At 45.7% G+C, this 24,733-nt stretch overlaps 1 protein-coding gene across 1 annotated transcript in view; it reads right to left on the minus strand.

Annotated features, from left to right (window-relative positions):
- Positions 1 to 2,363: 2,363 nt before the first annotated feature.
- The window catches only part of ATP6V0C (ATPase H+ transporting V0 subunit c), a 49,506-nt gene continuing 27,136 nt past the window's right edge, over positions 2,364 to 24,733 (minus strand). The window contains exons 2-3 of the mRNA XM_068244418.1: positions 9,508 to 9,691; positions 2,364 to 3,326 (exon numbers count right to left, since the gene is read on the minus strand). Coding sequence (XP_068100519.1) covers positions 3,122 to 3,326; positions 9,508 to 9,691 — 389 coding nt within the window. The 3' untranslated portion in view covers positions 2,364 to 3,121. The remainder of the gene's footprint in view (positions 3,327 to 9,507; positions 9,692 to 24,733) is intronic.

Genomic DNA, 24,733 nt, shown 5'->3' on the forward strand with positions numbered 1-24,733 from the left:
AGCTATGCAGGAGGCGGGGGAGCAGCTGAGACTGACACTACAGATGTAAACAGCCTCACAGCACGGCTGTGATTTATGAGGGATTGCAGAGTGCAGGGGGACCTTAGTGGGGTTTGGGATAGCAACAGAGGCTGGGCTGTATGGGCAGATCCAGCCTCTGTATGCAGATAACATTCTTTAAACACACCTCGGGTTCTCTTTAAAAGGAATCCAGAGCACTGTCAGCAGAACTCACTATGCAAGACAGCCACATGCACTCCACTGTAAACACTGCAGGGACCCAAGGAGACCACTAGATGGGAGACAAGAGACCACTGCAGGACAGCAGTTCCATAGATTAGATTAAGGGCCCGTTCTTACCTGAGCGGGAATCGCGCAATTCCCGCTCACGGCAAACCACCAGCGGTTCTGCAAGATCCGCTACACAATGTAGCGAGTGGCAGTGTTCTCACTGCTGTGGTTGCGGTTAGCGATAAGCGCACTGCATGCAGCGGTTTGCCAGCAACGAGCGTTCCGTGATTAGCGTGTATAGCACGCTAATCGGGATCGCTCCAAAACCGCCGCAGTGTCCAGTGATTTTTCTGCGCTAATCGTGGGAAAATCACTACCGCAAAACGCTGGCAGTAATCGCTGGTGTTCTGCGATTTTAAGTGTGAACGGGCCCTAAGGTATAGTCTATTCAAAATCTGCTGTGTGTGGCAGTCCTAATCAGAGGTAAATCTGGAGAGGGATCTCTTGGCTGAATCTGGCAGCCATCTGCCAGTGTATGACCACATTTACACCCACTTCACTATTTGATAGAGAAGCAGGAGTACATTCACTTGGGAAGTGTAATAAACCCATTACAAGTTTAATTTTTAATGGAAATGTTCACTCCTCTGGAAAGATGGATGGGACATTCCCAGGAAGGCATTTCAGAAAGTCCAAGGGAACAAACCAGGCTGTACAGAAAATAATGCATTTTCTGCAGCATGCAGTTTGCCTTGTCCCTCGTTTACCTAATCAATGGAATACAGTAGTTCTATTCCTGTGCGTCTCCATTTAGATACAATGTGCGTTTTACATGTGCAATTTTGAAATGTGCAACTTGCTGCATAATAAAATGCATTTGCGCATGCGACCCATAGATGTGTTGGTGGCAAAACACTGCCTAATGTGTTCCCTGGCAAAGAGTTCTAATTAGCTTCAGCTGCACCTGGCAGCACTTGCAAGTTTCTGCATACAAAAGTCATTCAGAACCAATGGTGGTCAGATGTGCGAGGACCCAAACCCTGGAGTTGCAGGTAATCTTTGATTGTAGTCCACAAGGATCTGTACTATCTTTATAGTAGTTTTACTAAAATCAAAAGCACGTGCCAGGTCTGACTAATTAAACCGCATAAAAGCATGTGCATGGTTTTATTTGTGCAGATACTTGTGGACTACAGCATTTGCAAGTTGGGTATTCATCAGTACTTAAAGGGAACCTTAACTGAGAGGGGTATGGCAACAATACCAGTTGCCTGGCGGTCCTGCTGGTCTCTGCACTGGATTAGCTGCATACTTGTTTCAGGTGTGATTCAGCCAGTGTTCTCCCCAGCCTCTTAGCTGGGTGCTCCACCCAGCTAGTTTTGGTGAGCCTCTGGCTGTCATTGGCTCACCTCCTCCTATGCTGTAAGCAGAGTTGCTCACAGAAGCATCGGCTCTGCATTCTGTCATCTCTCCCCACCCGGCTACTTTTTTATGCAGCACTGCGTAATATGGTGGCGCTTTATAAATACAATAAATGCCACCCAGCTGGAAAACAATTCTGGGGAGAACACTGCAGTCAGACTTCAGTCAGAGCACCTGATCTTCATGCTTGAGGGGCTGTGGCTAAAAGTATTAGAGACAGGATCTGCAGGAGAGAGAGTCAGGCAACTGGTATTTTAAAAGGAAAAAATCCACATCCTTCCCAGTTTAGGTTTCCTTTAAAGTGAACCTGAGGTGAGAGATTTATGAAAGTTGCCATATTCATTTCCTTTTAAGCAATACCAGTTGCCTTGTCTGTCCTGTTGATCCTCTGCCTCTAATGTTCAGCCATAGACCCTGAACGAGCTTACAGATCAGGCGTTTGACAGGATTATCAGAACTGATAAGATTAGCTGCCTGCTTGTTTCTGGTGTACTTCAGACACTACTGCAGTCAAATAGATCAGCAAAGCTGCCAGGCATCTGGTATTGTTTAAAAGGAAATATGTAAGCCTCCATATCACTCACAACTGAAGTTCACTTTAATACAAAAAGCTTCCCTTGAATGCAGATAGAACCCCACCTTTATGCAGTCTATTTTTCACAAGCGCTCATAGCCTTGAAACATACATAATTTGAGAACAAAATGACAGCTTTAGTGTGTTGGAGATGTTTTATTTGGAAATGTGTTACTGATACCCAGCATTGGGTTCATCTCAACCATATGTCAAGGTTTTGCTTTTAAAATATTCTGGTCACCAGTTAACACGGACGGGAATTGATCCTTTGTATTAAAACAAAAATCCTAGAACAAAAATATATATATTGAGACCTCACTCCAATGTCAGAACAGTACAGCAATCTCGAACCAAATTACATCCAGGGAATTCTCAGCACTTACATGGAAACCCCACACAAATATACAGCTATAGATTAAATATATATGCAGCGAAGGGAGAAGAGGTTGGATAAGTTACAGGAGGAAAGAAAGAGCTGGCTCTTGTTTGTTTAAAGTATGAACAATGAAGATTTTATATTTATAAATAAAACATTGAATGGAGAGGGAGGTTACAATTCTAGATTTTTTTTTACATCGTACTTTCATTAGGAAACATCCAGAGAAAATATGGGAAGAAAAAAAATAAACACTGCACACAGAAGAGGGAGTCTGGTGATTGTGGAAGTGATGCCTGCTTCCTGTCCACAACACTGGCATCAGGACTCCTCATTGCCCTGAAGTCCATCCGATGATAATAGCTAGAAGGTTACACACAACAGTCACTAACTTACAATTGCGCAGTTACAGGGGAAGAGGGAAAGAATCTACTGAATCAGGGTGGGTGAAGGATGACTGTACACATGAGATAAAACCATTTTGCAAGTGGTGATTTCTGCAAACGTCGGGAAAGATCTTATTTTGTGGACAGGATAAGGGCCACGATCAGACCGTACAGACCCAAGACTTCAGCGAAAATGAGGATCAGGATCATGCCTACGAATAGTCGGGGCTGTTGTGCTGTCCCCCGTACACCTGCATCTCCAACAATTCCAATGGCGAAACCAGCAGCCAGACCACTCAAACCTACACTCAGACCAGCTCCTAGCTGTAAGAAGCTCCTAGAAAAGAAAATACAAGAGAGATCAGCATCACCATACAACTACATACTTTACATCATTAGGGTGCATTACTTTTGAGATATAGCAACACACCACACCCTAAGGGCCCACTTACACTTAGTTGGTGTGAGTTATGAGTTTTTTCCATAGTGCATTGTGAAGAAGATTTGTTAACACGTTAAAGAGAACCTGTATTGAGTAAAAATATTGAAAATAAACACATGAGGCAACTTCAAACGAACATAGTTACCTTGCCATCAGTTCCTCTCAGAAGCTCACCATTTTCTTCTGACAATAATCCCATCCAGTTCCAGTGTTCTCCCCAGGGCTAATTAGGTGGGCGGGCCGCCCGGCTAATTTGAAGCCCCGCCCGCCTGTCATGTGCTCGCCTGGGGCTTCTAGTAAACTTCACTTAGGAGCGCTCCATTGCCTGCTTTCAGTCAGCGCCAGCCTCGCACAATAGCAAAGGCTGATGCTGTACACTGAAGGAGCGCTCCTCTGCCTGTCAGCTCAAGTGTTCTGGTGAGACAGGGAGGGATTGGCTGGGCGGGTTGTAAGGGGCGGGACTCCTGCTCCGATTCTTCCTACTGCTCTCCAAGTGATAGGATCTGTTTTATTACGGTGCCTCTCACTCGTTAATGAAACCGGAGAGAGCAGTAAAGCAAAAAAAAACGCCCACACAGCAGCAGCTTCCAGGAGTGAGATTAGAGCCACGTGAGTCTCCGGGACAGCCTCAGAGTGGCTCACGTAGTCTCTCCTTCTCCTCCAGACTGCAGCTAAACAACATGCCTGAGTAGTTGAAAACGGCAGCTGCACGTTTAATCCAGCTGGAGGGAGACACGGAGATCAGGAGAAGTGATGCCCCTTCAGGCCTCTGCATGTTTATTTACTTTGGGGGGGGGGGGGGGGGGGGGTGAGCAGAGGAGACACAGCCATGCAGAGCATGTTGAATGACAGGCTGTCTGTAGGCAGCCCCCTGTGCACTTGTCTCCTGCTGTGTGTGTTTCTCGCTGGCCCCAGCTTTGTATCTGTGGTGCTGCCCCTCCCCCTGCACACTGGGGAAATTTAGTGGAGCTGAACTCTTGCACAGGACAGAAGGAAAGCAGAGAAATGCACCCTGTATTTACAATTTAGCCTGTCTAATTTGATCTCTTTCTGTGTCACATGACTGCAGATAAGCTCATTTGAAAAGCCCTGAATGTTAACATATCTGCTTCCAAGAAAGCAGGAAGTGGACACACTGCAGATTTATTGCAGCATTTGTATCAGCTGTAACAAATGTTTTTCTTTAAAGGACAACTGAAGTGAAACTGATATGGAAGCTGCCATGATTATTTACTTATAAGCAATGCCAGTTGCCTGGCTGTCCTGCTGATCCCCTGCCTCTAATACCTTTACCCTAGCCTCTGAACAAGCATGCAGCATATCAGATGTTTCTGATCATATTGACAGATCTGACAAGATTAGCTGCATGCTTGTTTCTGGTGTGATTCAGACACTACTGCAGCCAAATAGATCAGCAGGGCTGCCAGGCAACTGGTATTGTTTAAGAAGAAATAAATATGGCAGTCTCCATATTCTTCTCACTACAGTTGTCCTTTAAAGGTTATGCTGTTGTGCATCTTTTAGAGCAGAGAGGAGGTTGTCTGTTCAGGTCTGCTTAAAAAGGGACCTGAGCACCTTAATCTGAAACAATCTGCTAGGTACACACAATGCAATTTTCTGACAGATCTACTGTCAGATCGATTATTCCCAACATGTCCTATCTGATTTCTGCACGATTTCCTATAGAAGTGAACAGAAAATCGGAAATCAGATCAGGCATGTTGAAAATTGTCGAACTGACAGTAAATCTGTCCGGAAATTGCATTGTGTGTACTTAGCAGGTACATCGGCTTGCCTCCTCATCCTCTTTATTCTGTAAGCAGAGTTGCATTCCCCCCTCGCACGCCACCCGGCTACTTTTTCATGCCACCCGGCTGGAAAAAATTTCTGGGGAGAACACTGCAGTTCTGACAATATTTTGTCAGATCTGAAATATATCAGTTGCTGTCAGTTATAGCTGAGAGGAAAACGGATGTACCAGGTAATGTCCATCAATTCCCTATGGCTCAAGTGGGCGATGTTACAGTTTAACTGTGTGCTGACCAGAAAGCTGTTATGGGTAACGGCTATTTTCAAAATGGAGGACGGAAAACTCCCTTGATCATAGTGAACAAACAGGACGCGGGACAGAAGAAAGACACTGAGGAGTAGACTACATGGAAGGTAAGTATGACTTGTGTATGCTTATTTTGACTTTTATTTTCAGTACAGGTTTTCTTTGAGGGCCCGTTTCCACTATCGCGAATCCGCATGCGGGCAACGCATGCGGATCCGCACAGTCAGTACAAGTGGATGGGACTGTTTCCACTTGTGCGTTTCCCCGCACGTTTTTCTGTGCAGAAAAAATCTGCAGGGTAGGGGCCTCAGAATTCGCCTGCGTGTGGAATGCAGGCGAATCGCACACAATGTATTTAATAGGGAAATCGCATGCGTTTTCCCCATGCGTTTTTTGCCGCGATTTCGCATAGGTACCCATGTTAATTCACACAGGCAGTGACATGGTTAAAATCGCATACAGCCTTACCTATGCGAAATCGCATGCGAAATCGCGGCAAAAAACGCATGCGGAATCGCACCCGCATGCGATTTGCCTGCGGTGATTCGCCGGCGATTTCGTAACGCTACAGTGGAAACGGGCCCCGAGTGTGAAAAGTGGCATAGGAAAACATGGGCATTACTTTGAAAATCAGCTTTCTTTCAGTTATAACAGAGCAACTGATTAGCTTTCTTTCAGTTATAACAGAGCAACTGATTACCCTTCCTGGCGGTAAGCCCGAGCTGAGCTCGGGCTATGCCGCCGGAAGGCACCGTTCAGGCCCCCGATGGGCCGATTTGCATAATTTTTTTTTTTGGCTGCACGCAGCTAGCACTTTGCTAGCTGCGTGCAGTGCCCGATCGCCGCCGCTACCCACCGATCCGCCGCTATCCGTCGCGCCGCAGCCGCCCCCCCCCCCCCCCAGACCCCGTGCGCTGCCTGGCCAATCAGTGCCAGGCAGCTCTATGGGGTGGATCGGAATCCACTTTGACGTCACGACGTCATCCCGCCCCGTCGCCATGGCGACGGGGAAGCCCTCCAGGAGATCCCGTTCTTTGAACGGGATCTCCTGATCGCCGGAGGCGATCGGTGGGGCTGGGGGGATGCCGCTGAGCAGCGGCTATCATGTAGCGAGACTGTCTCGCTACATGGGGAAAAAAAAAAAAAAAAAAAAAAAAAAAAAAAAAAAAAAAATTAAAAAAAAAGATTTGCTGCCCCCTGGCGATTTTTTAGCAAACCGCCAGGAGGGTTAAGTACTGCACTGCTATGGAAAAAAAATACATACCAATGTACTGAGAAAAAGATTTCAGTTAACAAATATGGCAGCCTCCATAGTTCTCACACCGTTCATTTTAAAAATGTAAAGGCCTGTACCCACTATGTGATTTTTCTGACAATCAGCAATTTTTTGAGCGACCGTTTCCATGATCTAATTGATTAGAAGCAAGTAATGCTTTCCTATAGAGCTTTTGTTTTTTTCAGGAGCCATCTGCAATTCTATATATAGTGTTAAGTGGGATTATACACCAAAAAAGTTTCAGTAACTTCAGTCACAAAATAATTTTTGCAGCAGAGAACAGTAGAAGCTTTCTTATCACTCTTAATTGGCCAAGGCAAGAGTCTGTCTTCACTCTGCCTTCCTTTAGCTGTTGCCAGGTCAATGTGCATTCAGCAGTCACTTCAGCAGAGAAAATGGGAGGCATAGTGAAGACCGGCACATTCTTGCCTTTACCAGTGACCAGAGGTAAGAAAGCTTCTACTGCTCTCTGCAGTGAAAATACATTTTACACAGGAAATACTTGGGAATGCTTCCAAGTCTGGTTCCCCAAGTCAGAAACTGAAGCAAGTAGGGATGGTCAACAAGTTCACCTTTTAAAGCATTATAAAACAGCACAGGACTTTTTCAATTAAAATAAATAAAAAAAAGGGGAGGCTCCCTGCAGGGAGAGCTGCATCTGGACTAGTAATATGAACTTGTGTTTAGTCTTTTCTTGCTACAATTAAGTAAACATTCCCTGGCAACTCTGAAACTCCTTTAAAAAGGTAATTTGTTCCGACAAGCATATGCGCTACCTTAGGCCACTTCCCTTTGTCCTAAGGCCAAATTGCACTCCTACTAGGCATCTTAAAGAGAACCCGAGGTAGGATTTAATTATGTTAGTGGTGCACAGAGGCTGGTTGTGCACATCACCAGCCTCTGTTGCCCCATGGTGTGCCTCCAGGACCCCCCTACGATCTGCTGTCCCCTCCGCCGTGCTAGCGATTGCTGCGTGTCGCTAGCACAATGTTCACCTATGCGGCGTCAGTCAGCGCCGCTCCCCCGCCTCCTCTGTATCGGCGCTACCCGCCCGCGTCCCTTCCCTCCAATCAGTGGGCGGGAAGGGACGCGGGTGGGTAGCGCCGATACAGAGGAGGCGGGGGAGCGGCGCTAACAGACACGGCATAGGTAAACATTGTGCTGGCGACATGCTGTGTGTCGCTAGCACTGCGGAGGGGATAGCAGTGCGCAGGGGGGTCCTGGAGGCACACCATGGGGCAACAGAGGCTGGTGTTAGTGTGCACAGCCAGCCTCTGTGCCCCACTAACAATTAAATCCCACCTCTGGTTCTCTTTAAAAGACACTTACTCTATTTTATTGCATACTACCCCTCTTGTCCCCCCCCCCTCCCATTCCCTTTAGATTGTAAGCTCGCAAAGGCAGGGCTCTCTTCCCTTGTGTCTTGGAAATCATACATTTTACTCATGTTACTTTTATCACTGTCATTACCAATTCTATACTTTATCATTTTTGTATTGTCACTAATTATGCATCTTGTACATTGTGTACACCATTGTCTGTATTATGTACCCCATGTTTCTTTGTACATCGCCACGGAATGTTGGTGCTTTATCAATAATAAAAAAGGGACCCTGAGCAGAAGCCGTGGGTATGCATATAAGCATACCCACAGCTATTTAGTAAAGAGGGGTCACTCACCAGCCCTGTCAGTAAGCACTGCTCCTCCCCAGGTGGCTGCTATAAAATTACATGGCAACAAGACACGCTGAGCTCCAGATCAGGAAGCCTGCAGGTCCTCTCCACGCAGGCTTCCTCCCCTCCCTCTGCCGCACGTCATTATGTGATTCATGCGAAGAGGAAGAAGCCATTAAGCCTGCGCATGTGCAGAGGACCCGCAGGCTTCTTGGTCTTGGGCACAGTGCAAATTTGCTTCAGTGTCGCTTGTTATCAATTTATAGCGGCCACCCAGGGAGAAGCAGCAATAACTAAGCACAAAAAACCCACACCTGTACTTTGTGCACAAGTAGCATTCATTGAGAAATTACGAGTCCCTATGTGTTATAAAAACGAAAAAAAATATTGGTTAGAGTTTAATACAGCTTTAAGCTGCATATTTCTGCATCAACTTTGAATTATTTGCATGTTCAGGACCATACCCAGCTTGTAGTCACATGCTAACAGTTTGACTTTCCATTAGGCTTCTTGCACACAGGGACGTTACAGGCGCACATTAGTGCAGCCTGTAACGCTCCTCCAACGCACAGCAATGTAACACAAGTGGGCTGTTCACTTTGCCTTACAATGCACCATAGTGCTGCATGCTGTGTGTTCTACGCGGCTAAGCCGCGTTAGACTGTTTGCACATGCTCAGTTATGGAGGTGAGAGCGACCGGGCACACGGCTAATTAATATTCACTGCACTCAGTGACGTGCAGTGTTTACTTCCTGGAGCAGCCGCTCTGTGCGGCGATTGGCCGGGCGGGACCATGTGATGCCGCATGCATCCCAAGAGGACGCATCACGGACGCCAGAGTGAGCTGCACAACACGGCTCACTCAGACGTCCACACCAGAGAGCACCATGCGTTGCGTTAGGGGCACGTTATGTGCCCTATAACGTCCCCTAAACGCAACGTCCTGGTGTGTAACTAGCCTTAGTGTAAACTAGTCCCTGCTCATGTGGCTTCAACCTGACCCCATGAACCAGAAAACTGCAAGTCTGCTAGCTAGATTTGTACACCACTAAACAAGTGACCGACTTACTTGTATAATGTGATTGAGGATGTTAGTGAATTTGCAATAAGCACTGCCACTACCAGTCCATAGATGGCTATGATACCAGCCATGACAACAGGAATGATAGACTTCATGATCAGCTCTGGCCTCATCACAGACATGGCTGCAATACCTGTGCCACTCTTCGCCGTTCCATAGGCAGCTCCTAAAGCTGTGCAGAGAAAAAAAAACAAATTACACAAGAATGTCAGTGCAGGAGAAAAAGCAAAAAGGTTTAGAAATCACTGCTTCAGGACTAAAGGCTTGTACACACCTTCAATTTTAATTGACCAATCACTGACCAATTGTATTACCTCTATGAAGTATTAGAGCTTACCTATACAACCTGTTCATAGTATTCAAAATCTGTTGATCATTACATACTGTAGGTGTTAAAATCAAATTTGAAGGCATGTACCAGGCTTAAAGCAGACCTCCAGTGTCAATTACATATTCAATGAGTCCTCTTTGCCTGCAAAGTTATAGTTACCAGCTAGATCTCATGAAGCAGGCCCCTGACACTTGCGAGCCTTCTGCAGGTAGTTTTGGTTTTTACAACTGCTTCCATTGACTAGCACTTTTGAAAATCGTGAAAGTCAATCGAAGCATAAACAAAACCTGCAAAACGCTCTATGGTGCCTCAGGTCTCCTGGTCCTGGTGAAAAAGTAACATCACTCAGTGGATTTCTCGGAAAAAGCAAACAATTAGCGTGATGAAAAGGAGTAACCCTCCAATTAAAGCCATTTTAAACAGTGCTCTGCAGGTACTACACAAACCGGTCACGACCTCACCAAGACGTGCCGGTACCAGACACACCCCCCCCCCCCCCCCCCCCCCCCCCAAAAAAAACAGACTCCAGTCCATGAAGATGGGAGAAGCAGCAAATGGCTGGATCAAACAGCCTTCGCAGAGCAGGAGGCCTTGCTGCACCATCTTCACCCGCTCACAGCAGGCTTGGCAAGTTGCAGCTTCAAGGTCTTGAAGCTAGAGTAAGCTTAGCTGTACTGGCAGGTCTCACAGCAGCTCCACCAGCAAACAGCACTGACAGAACAGGTGTACACGCCACTCCAAAACCTCCTGACCTGGCCTTACCAATCAGAGTGCCTGATGACTTAACGGGGATACAGGCCCACCCACTTACATGTCAAACTTCAACTGGGTGATGGCACATAGCCCCAACACTTGCTGAAAAATGCCATTGTTTGCTCTCTTTACAAGAAACACGTACATTTTTTTCTGCAGGGGTGGGGTTATGCACCGGCAGCCAGCAGACAGAGCCCCAAGACTGAGTCACAAGAAAAAGACCCAGCTGGCAAATATAATCTTACAGGATAAGTGGACTCATAATTAACACTGGAGGTCCATTTTAAAACGCAAGAACATGGGGTGTAAAATTGTGCAGTAATTGTCAAATACTATCCACTGTATGGTTCTGTGGGGAGGCTGAGGGAATTTTAACTAGAAGTTAGTCGATATACATTTTAATGCCTCTATATGTTCCAGCAGGACCTTAAAGGGAACCTAAACAGAAGGATATGGATGTTTCCTTTTAAACAATACCAGTTGCCTGGCAGTCTTGAGAATCTGATTGGATGCAGTAGTGGCAGAATCACATACCTGAAACAAGCATGCAGCTAATCTAGTCTGACTTTAGTCAGAGCACCTGATCTGCATGCTTGTTGAGGGGCTGTGGCTAAAGGTGCCCATACACTCGTCAGATTGGCAGCAGATAGATAAGAAATGCATCTGATGGTCTATCTGATGCGTTTTTAGAACATTTTTTACCAGGATAGAATTCCAACAGATTTCAGTTTGAAATCTATTGAAATTCGATCTGATGGCATTTTTTTGCCATCAGATTTCCATTAAGGCCAATGCAAACTGATAAGCAATCTCTTCAGATCGACCTAAATTTTCCACCCTGCAAGTTCGATGGAAATCCATCGAAATCGGCCATCGATCGGTCGATTGGCCAACCGATTTGCAATCGATCGGGATCGATCGGTCGGCCAGAAAATCGGCTGAGTGTATGGGCTGCTTAAGACAGGATCAGCAGGTGGGTCAGGTAACTGGTATTTTAAAAGGAAAAATCCATACCCTTAGTTTAAATTCCCTTTAAAGGAAACCAGAGATGGTTTCCTAAGCCTTATTTATACTTGTGGCTTCCTCCAGCCCTATGAGCACCAGGGGCTCCCTGTCCTAGAGTCCCCTTGGCCACATGCACCCCTCATCGTGCTCCCATCCCCTGGAGCGTTCTGTGCCTGTGCAGTAGTACTAGGCAGGTGCAAAACGCTTCGAAGGATAAGGGTGTGCGTAGCCGAGCCTCATGTGCAGAATGACAGGCAGTGAACGGATTACCAGGATTTGTAGTGCCAGAATGGAGGGGTTGAAGAGGACAGTGAGGAAGACCCGGTGTTTATGGGGCTGGAGGAAGCCCTAGGAAAGTATAAATGGACAGTGTACCATCTCTGGTACACTTTATAGTCTATGGAAATCATAACAGTGCAGCACCTAAAAGTGACTGGAGTGAATCCCAAAGGTTGGAATTGGACTTGATTTGCATAATCCTACATCTAATTTGCATCTGATTGACCATACTAAAAACTAGGGATGGCCACTGAGATGCAAACATGTGCATCTTATACACAAATGAAGACAGCGCTCCTCTTCCTTCCTTACCTCAAATCTAAAAGAGGGATAAACAGACTGCACATAGTGCGTTACTGTGGCTATTAAAAAATCACTCCAAGTGAGTAAGGTGATCCACACGTGATTTCAATTTATAGTGTGAGTACAGCAGACTCTCCCACCACACTATCTGCTCACCAGAACACCACCACCTCAGATCCAGGTGGGTCTAGCACGTGTTTGTCAATCACTGACCAGTCTGCAGCCACTTCTGTTATAGATGATAAAAAGTTTAATCCAGTTTAGCCCGATAGGCGCTTTAATCATCAGAACTATGTAAGTGCGCTGGATAGCGCAGGCACTTTACTATTGTTCTTGTGTTACGCTATGAGCTTTTTATGGTTTTACATGGCAACTGGATTAAACTTTTATCATCTATAATGGAAGTGGCTGCAGACTGGTCAGTGATTGACAAACACGTGCTAGACCCACCTGGATCTGAGGTGGTTTTGATCTGGTGAGCGGATAGTATGGTGGGAGAGTCTGCTGTGCTTACACTTTAAATTGAAATCGCGTGTGGATCACCTTATTCACTTGGGGAGTGATTTATAACAATAGCCACAGTAACGCACTATGTGCAGTCTGTTTGTCCCTCTTTTTTTAGATTTAAGGTAACGAAGGAAGAGGAGCGCTGTCTTAATTTGTGTATAAGTGACTGCATTGGACGTGTGATAGCGAAAACTCTAGCAGGTCATCCCCTAGTGGGAAAAAAAAAAAAAAAAAAAAAAAAAAAAAAAGGGACGGGGGGTAGTGATAGGCATGAGGAGACCCCACTACACATGCCCGTTTCCCCCCCAGTTTTTAAATGTCGATATGCACTAAGGTATGCTTTAACTTGGAACTGCAACTACCAGCCGAAAGCAATATGAAACGTCTACCTGGCTTTTTTGTTTGTTACCACTTTACTCATTTTAAAAATGTGTCTTCATATTTAAGAAAAGGACTTCATATTCCTCACTTCATGTTTTCCTTTAAAAGGCTAAACAAAATTCTATTGTCAATTTCGGGCTATCAACTCCATGGAATGTAGTGTTAAGCCATGAGGAAATCACATGACTTCAGAATGACCAATAATTTATTTCACGTGACTACTACAAAGGGTGCAGCTGAACCAGTAATTCATTGCATGTAGAAGTTAACCTATACATAAACAACCCCCCCCCCCCCCCAAGTTATGATTCAGGACTTTTCAAGCGGATGCACAGAACAGTTTCAACAGAATTGGTAAAACAAAATGCCTTCTCTGTTTTAAGACGACAAACTTGTTATTAAAGAGAACCCGAGGTGGGTTTGAAGATTATTATCTGCATACAGGGGCTAGATCTGCCTATACAGCCCAGCCTCTGTTGCTATCCCAAACCCCCCTAAGGTCCCCCTGCACTCCCTCATAAATCACAGCCACGCTGCTGACAAACAGCTTGTCAGAGCTGGCTGTGTTTATCTCTACAGTGTCAGTCTGCTGCTCTCCCCGCCTCCTGCAGAACTTCAGTCCCCGCCTGCATCCCTTCCCTCAATGCTGATTGGAGGGAAGGGGCGGGGCAGGGACCGGAGCTATGCAGGAGGTGGGGGAGCAGCTGAGACTGACACTACAGATGTAAACAGCCTCACAGCATGGCTGTGATTTATGAGGGATTGCAGAGTGCAGGGGGACCTTAGTGGGGTTTGGGATAGCAACAGAGGCTGGGCTGTATAAGCAGATCCAGCCTCTGTATGCAGATAACATTTAAACACACCTCGGGTTCTCTAACATTTTAGTAAGAGGGCTTTTTGGTCCTTTGCAGCCCCTTACACACTCCAATGAGTTCTGGTTCACCATGAGCTTGCTGGTAGTCTAACTCATAGGTTCTCAACGTGTGGTATGCGTACCCCAGGGGGTACTTCTGATGGTTCCAGGGGTACTCGGGCTTGATATACCTATCCAAGAACAACAAATTTAGAGCCTTAGGAAATGATAAATCTTATTTAAACAATACCAAATTAGTATTGTAGCTAATTAAAAGCAATAGTAAATGCTTGGAAATTGTTTAGAACAAATTATAATGTACTATGCTTAAATATATATTTGTCAAGGGGTACTTGCTATAATGTTTACTATGCTAGGGGGTACTTGGTAAGTACAGGGTTTTAAAAGGGGTACATACCAATAAAATGTTGAGAAACACTGGTTAACTCAACAGAATAAGCGTGTTCATTTCAAGCACAACAGAAAGGAGTTTTCTGAATAGTTCAATGTGACAATCGCTTAGCAAGTTAGATATGGTGCTTTGGGTAGTATGCATTTTACAGTTCAATCAGTAACCCCCACACAAGATCACTTATCCACAAGAAACGCCTTCTATGCATTGCAAACCACTGCCACTGAACAGGGAGAGAGTTGGCTCAATGCATGGTGGGAAGTGTAGTTCTATGCTGGCACATTAAGACTAATGGGAAAAGGCAACACTGACCACACAAGCCAGGTCAGACTAGGGAATAACTAGCCTCATGCCGGGTACGATTTCCTGTGCAGCAGATGCATCCGATTGATAACATCCCTCATGTCCAATATTACTCTCGATCAATTCTGCGCTCGATTTCTCATAGTATTGAATGGAAAAAAAAAAAAAAAAAAAGCGCAAAGCTAAGAGAATCAAGCACAGAATAGAGTGCAGAATAGAGTGCAGAATAGAGTAGAAAAAAAGCGATCGGGTCGGAAATCACATGGAAAATTGTATGGAATGTACCCAGCATTACAGAGATTCAGGGCTGGAGCTCACCAGATCGATTTTCTGAGTGTTTAGGGAGAGATTAAAAAATGCTAGCGATTTCCCTAAACGCTCAGCTAATGTTAATTGATGGGCCAAATTACACTGGAGCAATTGCGATTAGCAATATCGCTACTGCAGGACATGCAGCATTTTGGTGAAGTTAGCGTATCTGCAAAGTATATAAATGAGGGCGTAAGTGCTCATTGCTACACAGCAATTTCAGTGAGATTTTAACCACTTGCCGACCGCACGCTTATACCGTGCGTCGGCAAAGTGGCAGCTGCAGGACCAGCGACGCAGTACTGCGTCGCCGGCTGCAGCCTGATTAACGAGCGATCGCGCGGCTGTAGCCGCGCGATCGCTACGTCACACTCTTCGGCCCCCATGTGACTTCAGCCCGCCGGCCAATCAGCAGCGCCGGCGGGCTGTTAACATTCAATTTGCCCAATAGAATGAGTATAATACAGTTTGTTTACGTAACAAACTATTATACTGCCTGCCTCCCGCTGGTGGTCACACTTAGCGATCGACCACCAGCGAGGAGAGCAGGCACAGTAAGAGTGCACACACACACACACACACACATTAGGAGCCCCACAGACCCCCCGATCACCCGCAGCACCCATCAGACACCCCCCTGTACCCCCCTGCAGCACGCAGATCAGACCTAACCACCCCCCATATCACCCATCAATAAATCCCTGTCACCACCTGTCACTTCTATCCATCAGAGCAGACCCCCAACTACCCCTTAGGGGTATCTGATCACCCCCACACCTCCAGATCTCCCCCCGACCCCCCCCCCCCTCTGTATACTGAACCTATCTATCTCCCCTGCATCTGTCTATCTCCCCAGTGATCAGCTGCCAATCACCTATCAGTCACCTGTCAATCATCCCTTGTCACCACCTGTCACTGCCCCCCATTAGATCAGACCCCCAACTGCCCCTTAGGGGTATCTGATCACCCCCCACCCCTTCAGATCTCCCCCCCCCCCCCCCCCGTATACTGCATCTATCTTCCCTGTAATTGCCCGCTGATCAGCTGTCAATCACCTATCCGTCACCTGTCAATCATCCCTTGTCACCACCTGCCACTGCCCCCCATCAGATCAGACCCCCAACTGCCCATTAGGGGCTTCTGATCACCCACCCACCCTTTCAGATCCCTCCGAGACACCCCCCCCCCCTGATCACATCAGCAGTCCATTGTTTACATCTGTTTTTCCCTGTAAACACCCACTTATCACCCGTCAATAACCCATCTATCACCACCTGTCACTCCTATCCATCAGATTAGACCCCCAACTACCCCTTAGGGGTATCTGATCACCCCCCACCCCTTCCGATCCTCCCCACACCGTCCTAGTTCATTGATTGCGTATATTCTCCCCCCTGCCATTGTGTATCTTATCTCCTGTCTGTAAGGCTTGATTGTGCTTTGTTTGGCTACAATTGTCTCAATTGCACTGTGATTGGCATCGATTGTCGTGTGATTGGCTTCGATTGTCACGTAATTGGGCTTCGATTGTCGCGTGATTGGCTTCAATTGTCCGTAATTGGTTTTGATTGTGCCAATTGCCCACTGATTGGCTGTTTTGCCCTGTGATTAGTATCGATTGTCGTGTGATTGGCTTCAATTGTCACGTAATTGGTTTTTGATTGTCACGTTATTGGATTCAATTGGTCCGTGATTGGCTTTGATTGCGCCGATTGCTGTAATTGTGTTGTAATTGTCTCGTGATTGTTTTTGATTATTTGTGATTGCTCTCTGATCCCCAACCCCCCCCCCCCCCCTTCCCCCCCTCACCATCACCATCACTATCACTGTCCTAGTGATCTAAAAAAAATTTTAGTATCACTAGTGGTAACAAACAGTTAGGCCAGTTATCTAAGCAAAAGGGTTGTTAGTGTCAGTTAGTGCTCAGCCCACTGCACCACAGTCACTAATTAGCGTCATCACTGTCGCTAATCAGCATTGGTACTATATAGTATCTGTAAGTGATTATTAGTGATCACAGTCAGATCTATATTAGGGTCTCTAGGATCCACAAAAAAACGCAGTGTTTGCCCGATCAGACCTGATCGTTCGCCTGCACTGCGTTCAGCCCGCCCCACCGCAGTGACAGAAATTTCTTTTTTCTGATCACTGCAAAAAACACTGTACACAAGCTGTGGCACTGTAAACATCAGTTTTGATTTTTTTTATCTAAACTCAGTGACCACAGCTTTCTACCTCTCAAGTACTCCCTTTCGCTAGGTAGGTGCTCTTTTCCTGGGTAGTCTCAGAGGAATACCTCCTAAATTTAGCAGGCCACCATGGCAAAAAAGAGGTTTTCCAATGAAGACATCTACAGGTACATGGACCAGTCGGATGAGGATGATTGGGTCGACTTATTCGACGAATCTTCGGGTTCAGAGTACGATCCTGTAGACAGCAGTGGCTCTCAGACCGATAGTTCCGATGACGAGGTTGAGGTCCCGGCTAGAGCCAGGCGTACCACACCCCATGTCACTGGACTGCAGGTGGCGGAAGATCAGTCTCAAGGGCAGCAGAGTGGCGCTGATCTGATTTTTCTTGGTGAGGCATGCACCAGCAGCGCAGCATCTCCTGGGCCTATCAACACCAGTACTTCCGCAAAAGACCCTGATGAAGTGGAAGTAGAAACTGGTTCGGTGGTACGTGAATTAAGATCCGATCCGCAGCCACCAAGTAGACGGGCCCGTACTCCCATTGGTTTTCCAGAGGTGCTGGCAAACCCTGATTGGCATTCCCCTGATCCCGCCGCACCCATACTGCCCCCTTTCACCGCCCAGTCTGGAGTCCAGGTGGAGACATTTGAACTAGGATCGGCCCTAGACTTTTTTGAACTGTTCCTCACCCAGGATCTCCTTGACTTAATTGTGGCTGAGACCAACCTATATGCCACACAATTTATAACCGCCCATCCGAAAAGCTGCCACGCCCAGCCTTTTCGGTGGAAACCACTCCAAGTTTCCGAACTTAAAATTTTTTTGGGCCTTCTCCTCAACATGGGTATTACTAAAAAAAATGTATTGCGCTCTTATTGGTCTACACGCCAAATACATAACATGCCCGTGTTCTCTGCTGCCATGTCCAGGACGCGATTTGAGATCATCCTGCGCTTCCTGCATTTCAATGACAACGACACCTGTCATGAAAGAGACCACCCAGCTTATGACCGGCTCCACAAAATTCGGCCCCTCATAGACCACCTGTCATCCACATTTGCAGATGCTTATACCCCTGAACAGAACATCTGTGTAGATGAGTCCCTCGTACATTTTACCGGGCGCCTTGGCATCAAACAGTACATCCCAAGCAAGCGCGCCCGGTATGGGGTGAAACTGTATAAGCTCTGTGATAGGGCCACAGGCTATACATCTCGTTTTAGGGTCTATGAGGGAAAAGACTCAAAATTGGAGCCGGTCGGATGTCCTGACTACCTGGGGAGCAGTGGAAAGATTGTGTGGGACTTGGTGTCACCCTTGTTCCAGAAGGGGTACCATCTTTATGTGGACAACTTTTACACAAGTGTGGCCCTCTTTCAGCACTTAAAGTTAGAAGGAATCCGATGCTGTGGCACCGTGCGGCCTAGTCGCCGGGGCTTCCCCCAACAGCTCGTTAACACCAGACTTCAACGGGGGGAGAGGGCCGCCTTGTGTACCGATGACTTGCTCTCGGTGAAATGGAAGGACAAGAGGGACGTTTACCTTCTGTCTACCATTCACACAGACACGACAGTACAAATTACACGGGCAACAGAGGTCATTGAAAAGCCCCTCGCCGTCCACAGCTATAATGCCAACATGGGAGGGGTGGACTTCAATGACCAGATGTTAGGGCCCTATTTAATTTCCCGGAAAACCAGACGCTGGTATAAGAAAGTGTCTGTGTATTTAATTCAATTGGCGATGTACAACAGCTTTGTTCTCTACAGTAAGGCTGGGAGAACTGGATCTTTCCTTCAATTCCAGGAAGACATTGTTTCGGCACTCCTCTATCCAGAAGGTGACAGAGCCCAACCCCCAAATGCAACTAGCCGGCTGCATGGAAGGCATTACGCCTACCCGATTCCCAGTACCCCAACTCAACGCAACCCCAGAAAAAGATGTCGTGTCTGCAGCAAGGCTGGAATAAGGCATGACACCCCCGTTTACTGTCCCCGCTGTCCTGACCAGCCTGGCCTATGCCTAGGGGAGTGTTATGAGAGGTACCATGAGAAGGCACACTTTTAGAACCTAGGGAACTACAGACACAGCAGTAGGCACACAAGGGTCTCTCAGTGCTATTTCACACTGGCGCGATGCGTTAGGGCAAATTGCCTAGCAAAAGTCACACTTTGCGGTCCCCCCCTACGCCGGAAGTGCTTGACTTAAAGAGACTCTGTAACAAATTGTTTATCTTTATTTCTTCTATGCTATAAGTTCCTATGCCTTTTCTAATGTGGTCTGGCTTACTGCAGCTTTTCCTAATTGCACAGTAGCTGTGTTATCTCTGTTATATGATCTAATCTTCTCTCTATAGTCGGCACAGTCAGGCTGAGGCAGTCAGACTGGAATGTGCAGGGCTGCTTGTGATTAGCTAGAAGCTGTACACACCCCCTGCAGGCTCTGTGTGACTAACACACTCTGCTTAGCTGAGCCTATTAGAAGCTGGTTAGTTTGTTTGTAAACACTGCCTAAAACTGGCAATTACAAGCCAGGTTTGCAGCAGAGAATGGCAGAAACAGCACAGAGGGGACCAGGAGCACATAATGAATAGAATGGTATGCTTTTTATTGTAAGAATTTCAGAGTACAGATTCTCTTTAACGCTAGTGCATGCCTACGTTACTGCGTGGCTTCTGCGGCAATTTGGGTCGGCCCGGAAGTCATGTTAGTCTACGGCGACGCAGTTAATTACTAGGCCGAATGCTACTCTTGTGGTATTCCCTGAAGATCTATTTTGGGCGAGACGGTGCGGCGGGCTCGACCGACCGGATAGGCCAGTATGCAGTGTGAACCCAAACATCAGGTTTTGAGAGATCCAAATACACTGGCCTGCCAGAAACCTCTCCTTTCACTTGGGACAGAATGCATAATGTACTTCGCCACATATCTGTGCGATTTGCACTTTGCACATTGACCCATGGGGGAGGAGAAGTTTATCCTCAGCTCGCAGGTAAAAAAAACAAAAAAAAAAAAAACAGGTAAGCAAAAAAGTTAATATTTGGTTACCAATGTTATTGTTTGGTTTGAACATATTTAATAAAGTTTAAAAAGTTAATGTTATTGAAGCGCTTTGCTGCTTGCTTGCTTTTTTTTTTTTTTTTTTTTTTTTTTTTCTTCTCTCTTTTTTTCCAACCGACCAATCAGCTGCAGCACTGATGATGCATCCTGACAGAAGCATTGCGCTTCTGTCAGGTTACACAAAATCGGTGCATGCAGCGCTGTAGGACGAGATTTCTCCTCCACAGTAAAAAAGATACGTTTGCCGAGGCATATGGGCCAAGGTGTGGTGTTGGGGATTCATATGCTTTGGCAAGCACTTTGTATCAAAAAAGAACTCAAGCAATGATTTCTCCATTCACATCGATCAATGGATGAATAAATCAGGATTGCCTGGGCATACGAGCTGGTGGGTTTGGATTTTTGGGGTGGCAGCTCCTATGTCCAGGCGGACGCCTTCCCCTCCTTTTTGTTTTGTTTTTTTCGTTTTTCTTCTCTCTTTTTTCTATCCAGACCGACCGACCGACCGACCAATCAGCTGCAGCACTGATGGTGCATCCTGACAGAAGCATTGCGCTTCTGTCAGGTTACACAAAATCGGTGCATGCAGCGCTGTAGGACGAGATTTCTCCTCCACAGTAAAAAAGATACGTTTGCCGAGGCATATGGGCCAAGGTGTGGTGTTGGGGATTCATATGCTTTGGCAAGCACTTTGTATCAAAAAAGAACTCAAGCAATGATTTCTCCATTCACATCGATCAATGTGGATGAATAAATCAGGATTGCCTGGGCATACGAGCTGGTGGGTTTGGATTTTTGGGGTGGCAGCTCCTATGTCCAGGCGGACGCCTTCCCCTCCTTTTTGTTTTGTTTTTTTCGTTTTTCTTCTCTCTTTTTTCTATCCAGACCGACCGACCGACCGACCAATCAGCTGCAGCACTGATGGTGCATCCTGACAGAAGCATTGCGCTTCTGTCAGGTTACACAAAATCGGTGCATGCAGCGCTGTAGGACGAGATTTCTCCTCCACAGTAAAAAAGATACGTTTGCCGAGGCATATGGGCCAAGGTGTGGTGTTGGGGATTCATATGCTTTGGCAAGCACTTTGTATCAAAAAAGAACTCAAGCAATGATTTCTCCATTCACATCGATCAATGTGGATGAATAAATCAGGATTGCCTGGGCATACGAGCTGGTGGGTTTGGATTTTTGGGGTGGCAGCTCCTATGTCTCTCTTTCTTTTCTTTTTGTTTCACATTTTTTGGCAGATATTTGTTCATCCACATTGATCGATGCGAATGAAGGGATGTTTGCCATTCATTTTTCCTTTCAGCCCAGAATGCACTACCTGTATGCCCAATATAAGGAGTATAGCAGAAATACTGGCCATACATGTAATGATTGCAGAGGCCCTAAAATGCCAGGACAGACCCCACAAATGACCCCATTTTGGAAAGAGGACACCCCAAAGTATTCCGTGAGGTGCATGGTGAGTTCATAGAAGATTTTGTTTTTTGTCACAAGTTAGCATAAATTGTTGTTTTTTGTTTTTTTTTCACAAAGTATCCTTTTCTGCTAACTTGTGACAAAAAAGAATTTTTTTTATAAACTCACCATGCCCCTCATGGAATACTTTGTGGTGTCTTATTTTTAAAATGGGGTCATTTGTGGGGTTTGTTAACTGTCCTGTCATGTGGGGGGGGGGGCTAAATTGTGAGCACCCCTGTAAAGCCCAAAGGTAGTCATTGCACGTTGGGCCCCTTAGCGCAGTTAGGCTGCAAAAAAGTGCCACACGTGCTATCGCCGTACCCGGGAGAAGTAGACCAATGTGTTTTGGGGTGTATTTTTACACATACCCATATTGGGTGGGAGAAATACCTCTGTAAATGACAATTTTTTGATTTCTTTACACACAATTGTCAATTTACAGAGATATTTCTCCCACCCAATATGGGTATGTGTAAAAATACACCCCAAAACACATAATACTACTTCTCCTGAGTACGGCGGTACCACATGTGTGGCACTTTTTTGCATCCTAACTGCGCTAAGGGGCCCAGAGTCCAATGAGTACCGTTAGCATTTCACAGGTCATTTTGAGAAATTTGGTTTCAAGACTACTCCTCACGGTTTAGGGCCCCTAAAATGCCAGGGCAGTATAGGAACCCCACAAATGACCCCATTTTAGAAAGAAGACACCCCAAGGTACTCAATTAGGAGTATGGTGAGTTCATAGAAGATTTTACTTTTTGTCACAAGTTAGCGGAAAATGATTGTTAATGGGTTTTTTTACCAAGTGTCATTTTCCGCTAACTTGTGACAAAAAATAAAATCTTCTATGAACTCACCATACTCCTAACGGAATACCTTGGGATGTCCTCTTTGTAAAATGGGGTCATTTGTGGGGTTCCTATACTGCTCTGGCATTTTAGGGGCCCTAAACCGTGAGGAGTAGTCTTGAAACCAAATTTCTCAAAATGACCTGTGAAATGGTAACGGTACTCATTGGACTCTGGGCCCCTTAGCGCAGTTAGGGTGCAAAAAAGTGCCACAAATGTGGTATCGCTGTACTCGGGAGAAGTAGTACAATGTGTTTTGGGGTGTATTTTTACACATACCCATATTGGGTGGGAGAAATATCTCTGTAAATGGACAATTGTGTGTAAAGAAATCAAAAAATTGTCATTTACAGAGATATTTCTCCCACCCAATATGGGTATGTGTAAAAATACACCCCAAAACACATTGTACTACTTCTCCCGAGTACGGCGATACCACATGTGTGGCCCTTTTTTGCACCCTAACTGCGCTAAGGGGCCCAGAGTCCAATGAGTACCTTTAGCATTTCACAGGTCATTTTGAAACATTTGGTTTCAAGACTACTCCTCACGGTTTAGGGCCCCTAAAATGCCAGAGCAGTATAGGAACCCCACAAATGACCCCATTTTAGAAAGAAGACACCCCAAGGTACTCAATTAGGAGTATGGTGAGTTCATAGAAGATTTTACTTTTTGTCACAAGTTAGCGGAAAATGATTGTTAATGGGTTTTTTTACCAAGTGTCATTTTCCGCTAACTTGTGACAAAAAATAAAATCTTCTATGAACTCACCATACTCCTAACGGAATACCTTGGGGTGTCTTCTTTCTAAAATGGGGTCATTTGTGGGGTTCCTATACTGCCCTGGCATTTTAGGGGCCCTAAACCGTGAGGAGTAGTCTTGAAACCAAATTTCTCAAAATGACCTGTGAAATGCTAACGGTACTCATTGGACTCTGGGCCCCTTAGCGCAGTTAGGATGCAAAAAAGTGCCACACATGTGGTACCGCCGTACTCAGGAGAAGTAGTATTATGTGTTTTGGGGTGTATTTTTACACATACCCATATTGGGTGGGAGAAATATCTCTGTAAATTGACAATTGTGTGTAAAGAAATCAAAAAATTGTCATTTACAGAGGTATTTCTCCCACCCAATATGGGTATGTGTAAAAATACACCCCAAAACACATTGTACTACTTCTCCCGAGTACGGCGATACCACATGTGTGGCACTTTTTTGCACCCTAACTGCGCTAAGGGGCCCAGAGTCCAATGAGTACCTTTAGCATTTCACAGGTCATTTTGAAACATTTGGTTTCAAGACTACTACTCACGGTTTAGGGCCCCTAAAATGCCAGAGCAGTATAGGAACCCCACAAATGACCCCATTTTACAAAGAGGACATCCCAAGGTATTCCGTTAGGAGTATGGTGAGTTCATAGAAGATTTTATTTTTTGTCACAAGTTAGCGGAAAATGACACTTGGTAAAAAAAACCCAATAACAATCATTTTCCGCTAACTTGTGACAAAAAGTAAAATCTTCTATGAACTCACCATACTCCTAATTGAGTACCTTGGGGTGTCTTCTTTGTAAAATGGGGTCATTTGTGGGGTTCCTATACTGCCCTGGCATTTTAGGGGCCCTAAACCGTGAGGAGTAGTCTTGAAACCAAATGTCTCAAAATGACCTGTGAAATCCTAAAGGTACTCATTGGACTTTGGGCCCCTTAGCGCAGTTAGGGTGCAAAAAAGTGCCACACATGTGGTATCGCCGTACTCAGGAGAAGTAGTACAATGTGTTTTGGGGTGTATTTTTATACATACCCATGCTGAGTGGGAGAAATAACTCTGTAAATGGACAATTGTGTGTAAAAAAATCAAAAAATTGTCATTTGCAGAGATATTTCTCCCACCCAGCATGGGTATGTGTAAAAATACACCCCAAAACACATTGTACTACTTCTCCCGAGTATAGCGATACCATATGTGTGACACTTTTTTGCAGCCAAACTGCGCTAAGAGGCCCACAGTGCAATGACTACTTTTAGGCTTTACAGGGGTGCTTACAATTCCGCACCCCCCAAAATGCCAGGACAGTAAACACACCCCATAAATGACCCCATTTTGAAAAATAGACACTTCAAGGTATTCATTGAGGGGCATGTTGAGTCCATGGCAGATTTCATTTTTTTTTGTTACAAGTTAGCAGAAATGGAAACCTTTTTTTTT

The sequence above is a fragment of the Hyperolius riggenbachi genome, chromosome 7 (genome assembly GCF_040937935.1).
Source record: "Hyperolius riggenbachi isolate aHypRig1 chromosome 7, aHypRig1.pri, whole genome shotgun sequence".
Taxonomy (NCBI): Eukaryota; Metazoa; Chordata; class Amphibia; order Anura; family Hyperoliidae; genus Hyperolius; species Hyperolius riggenbachi.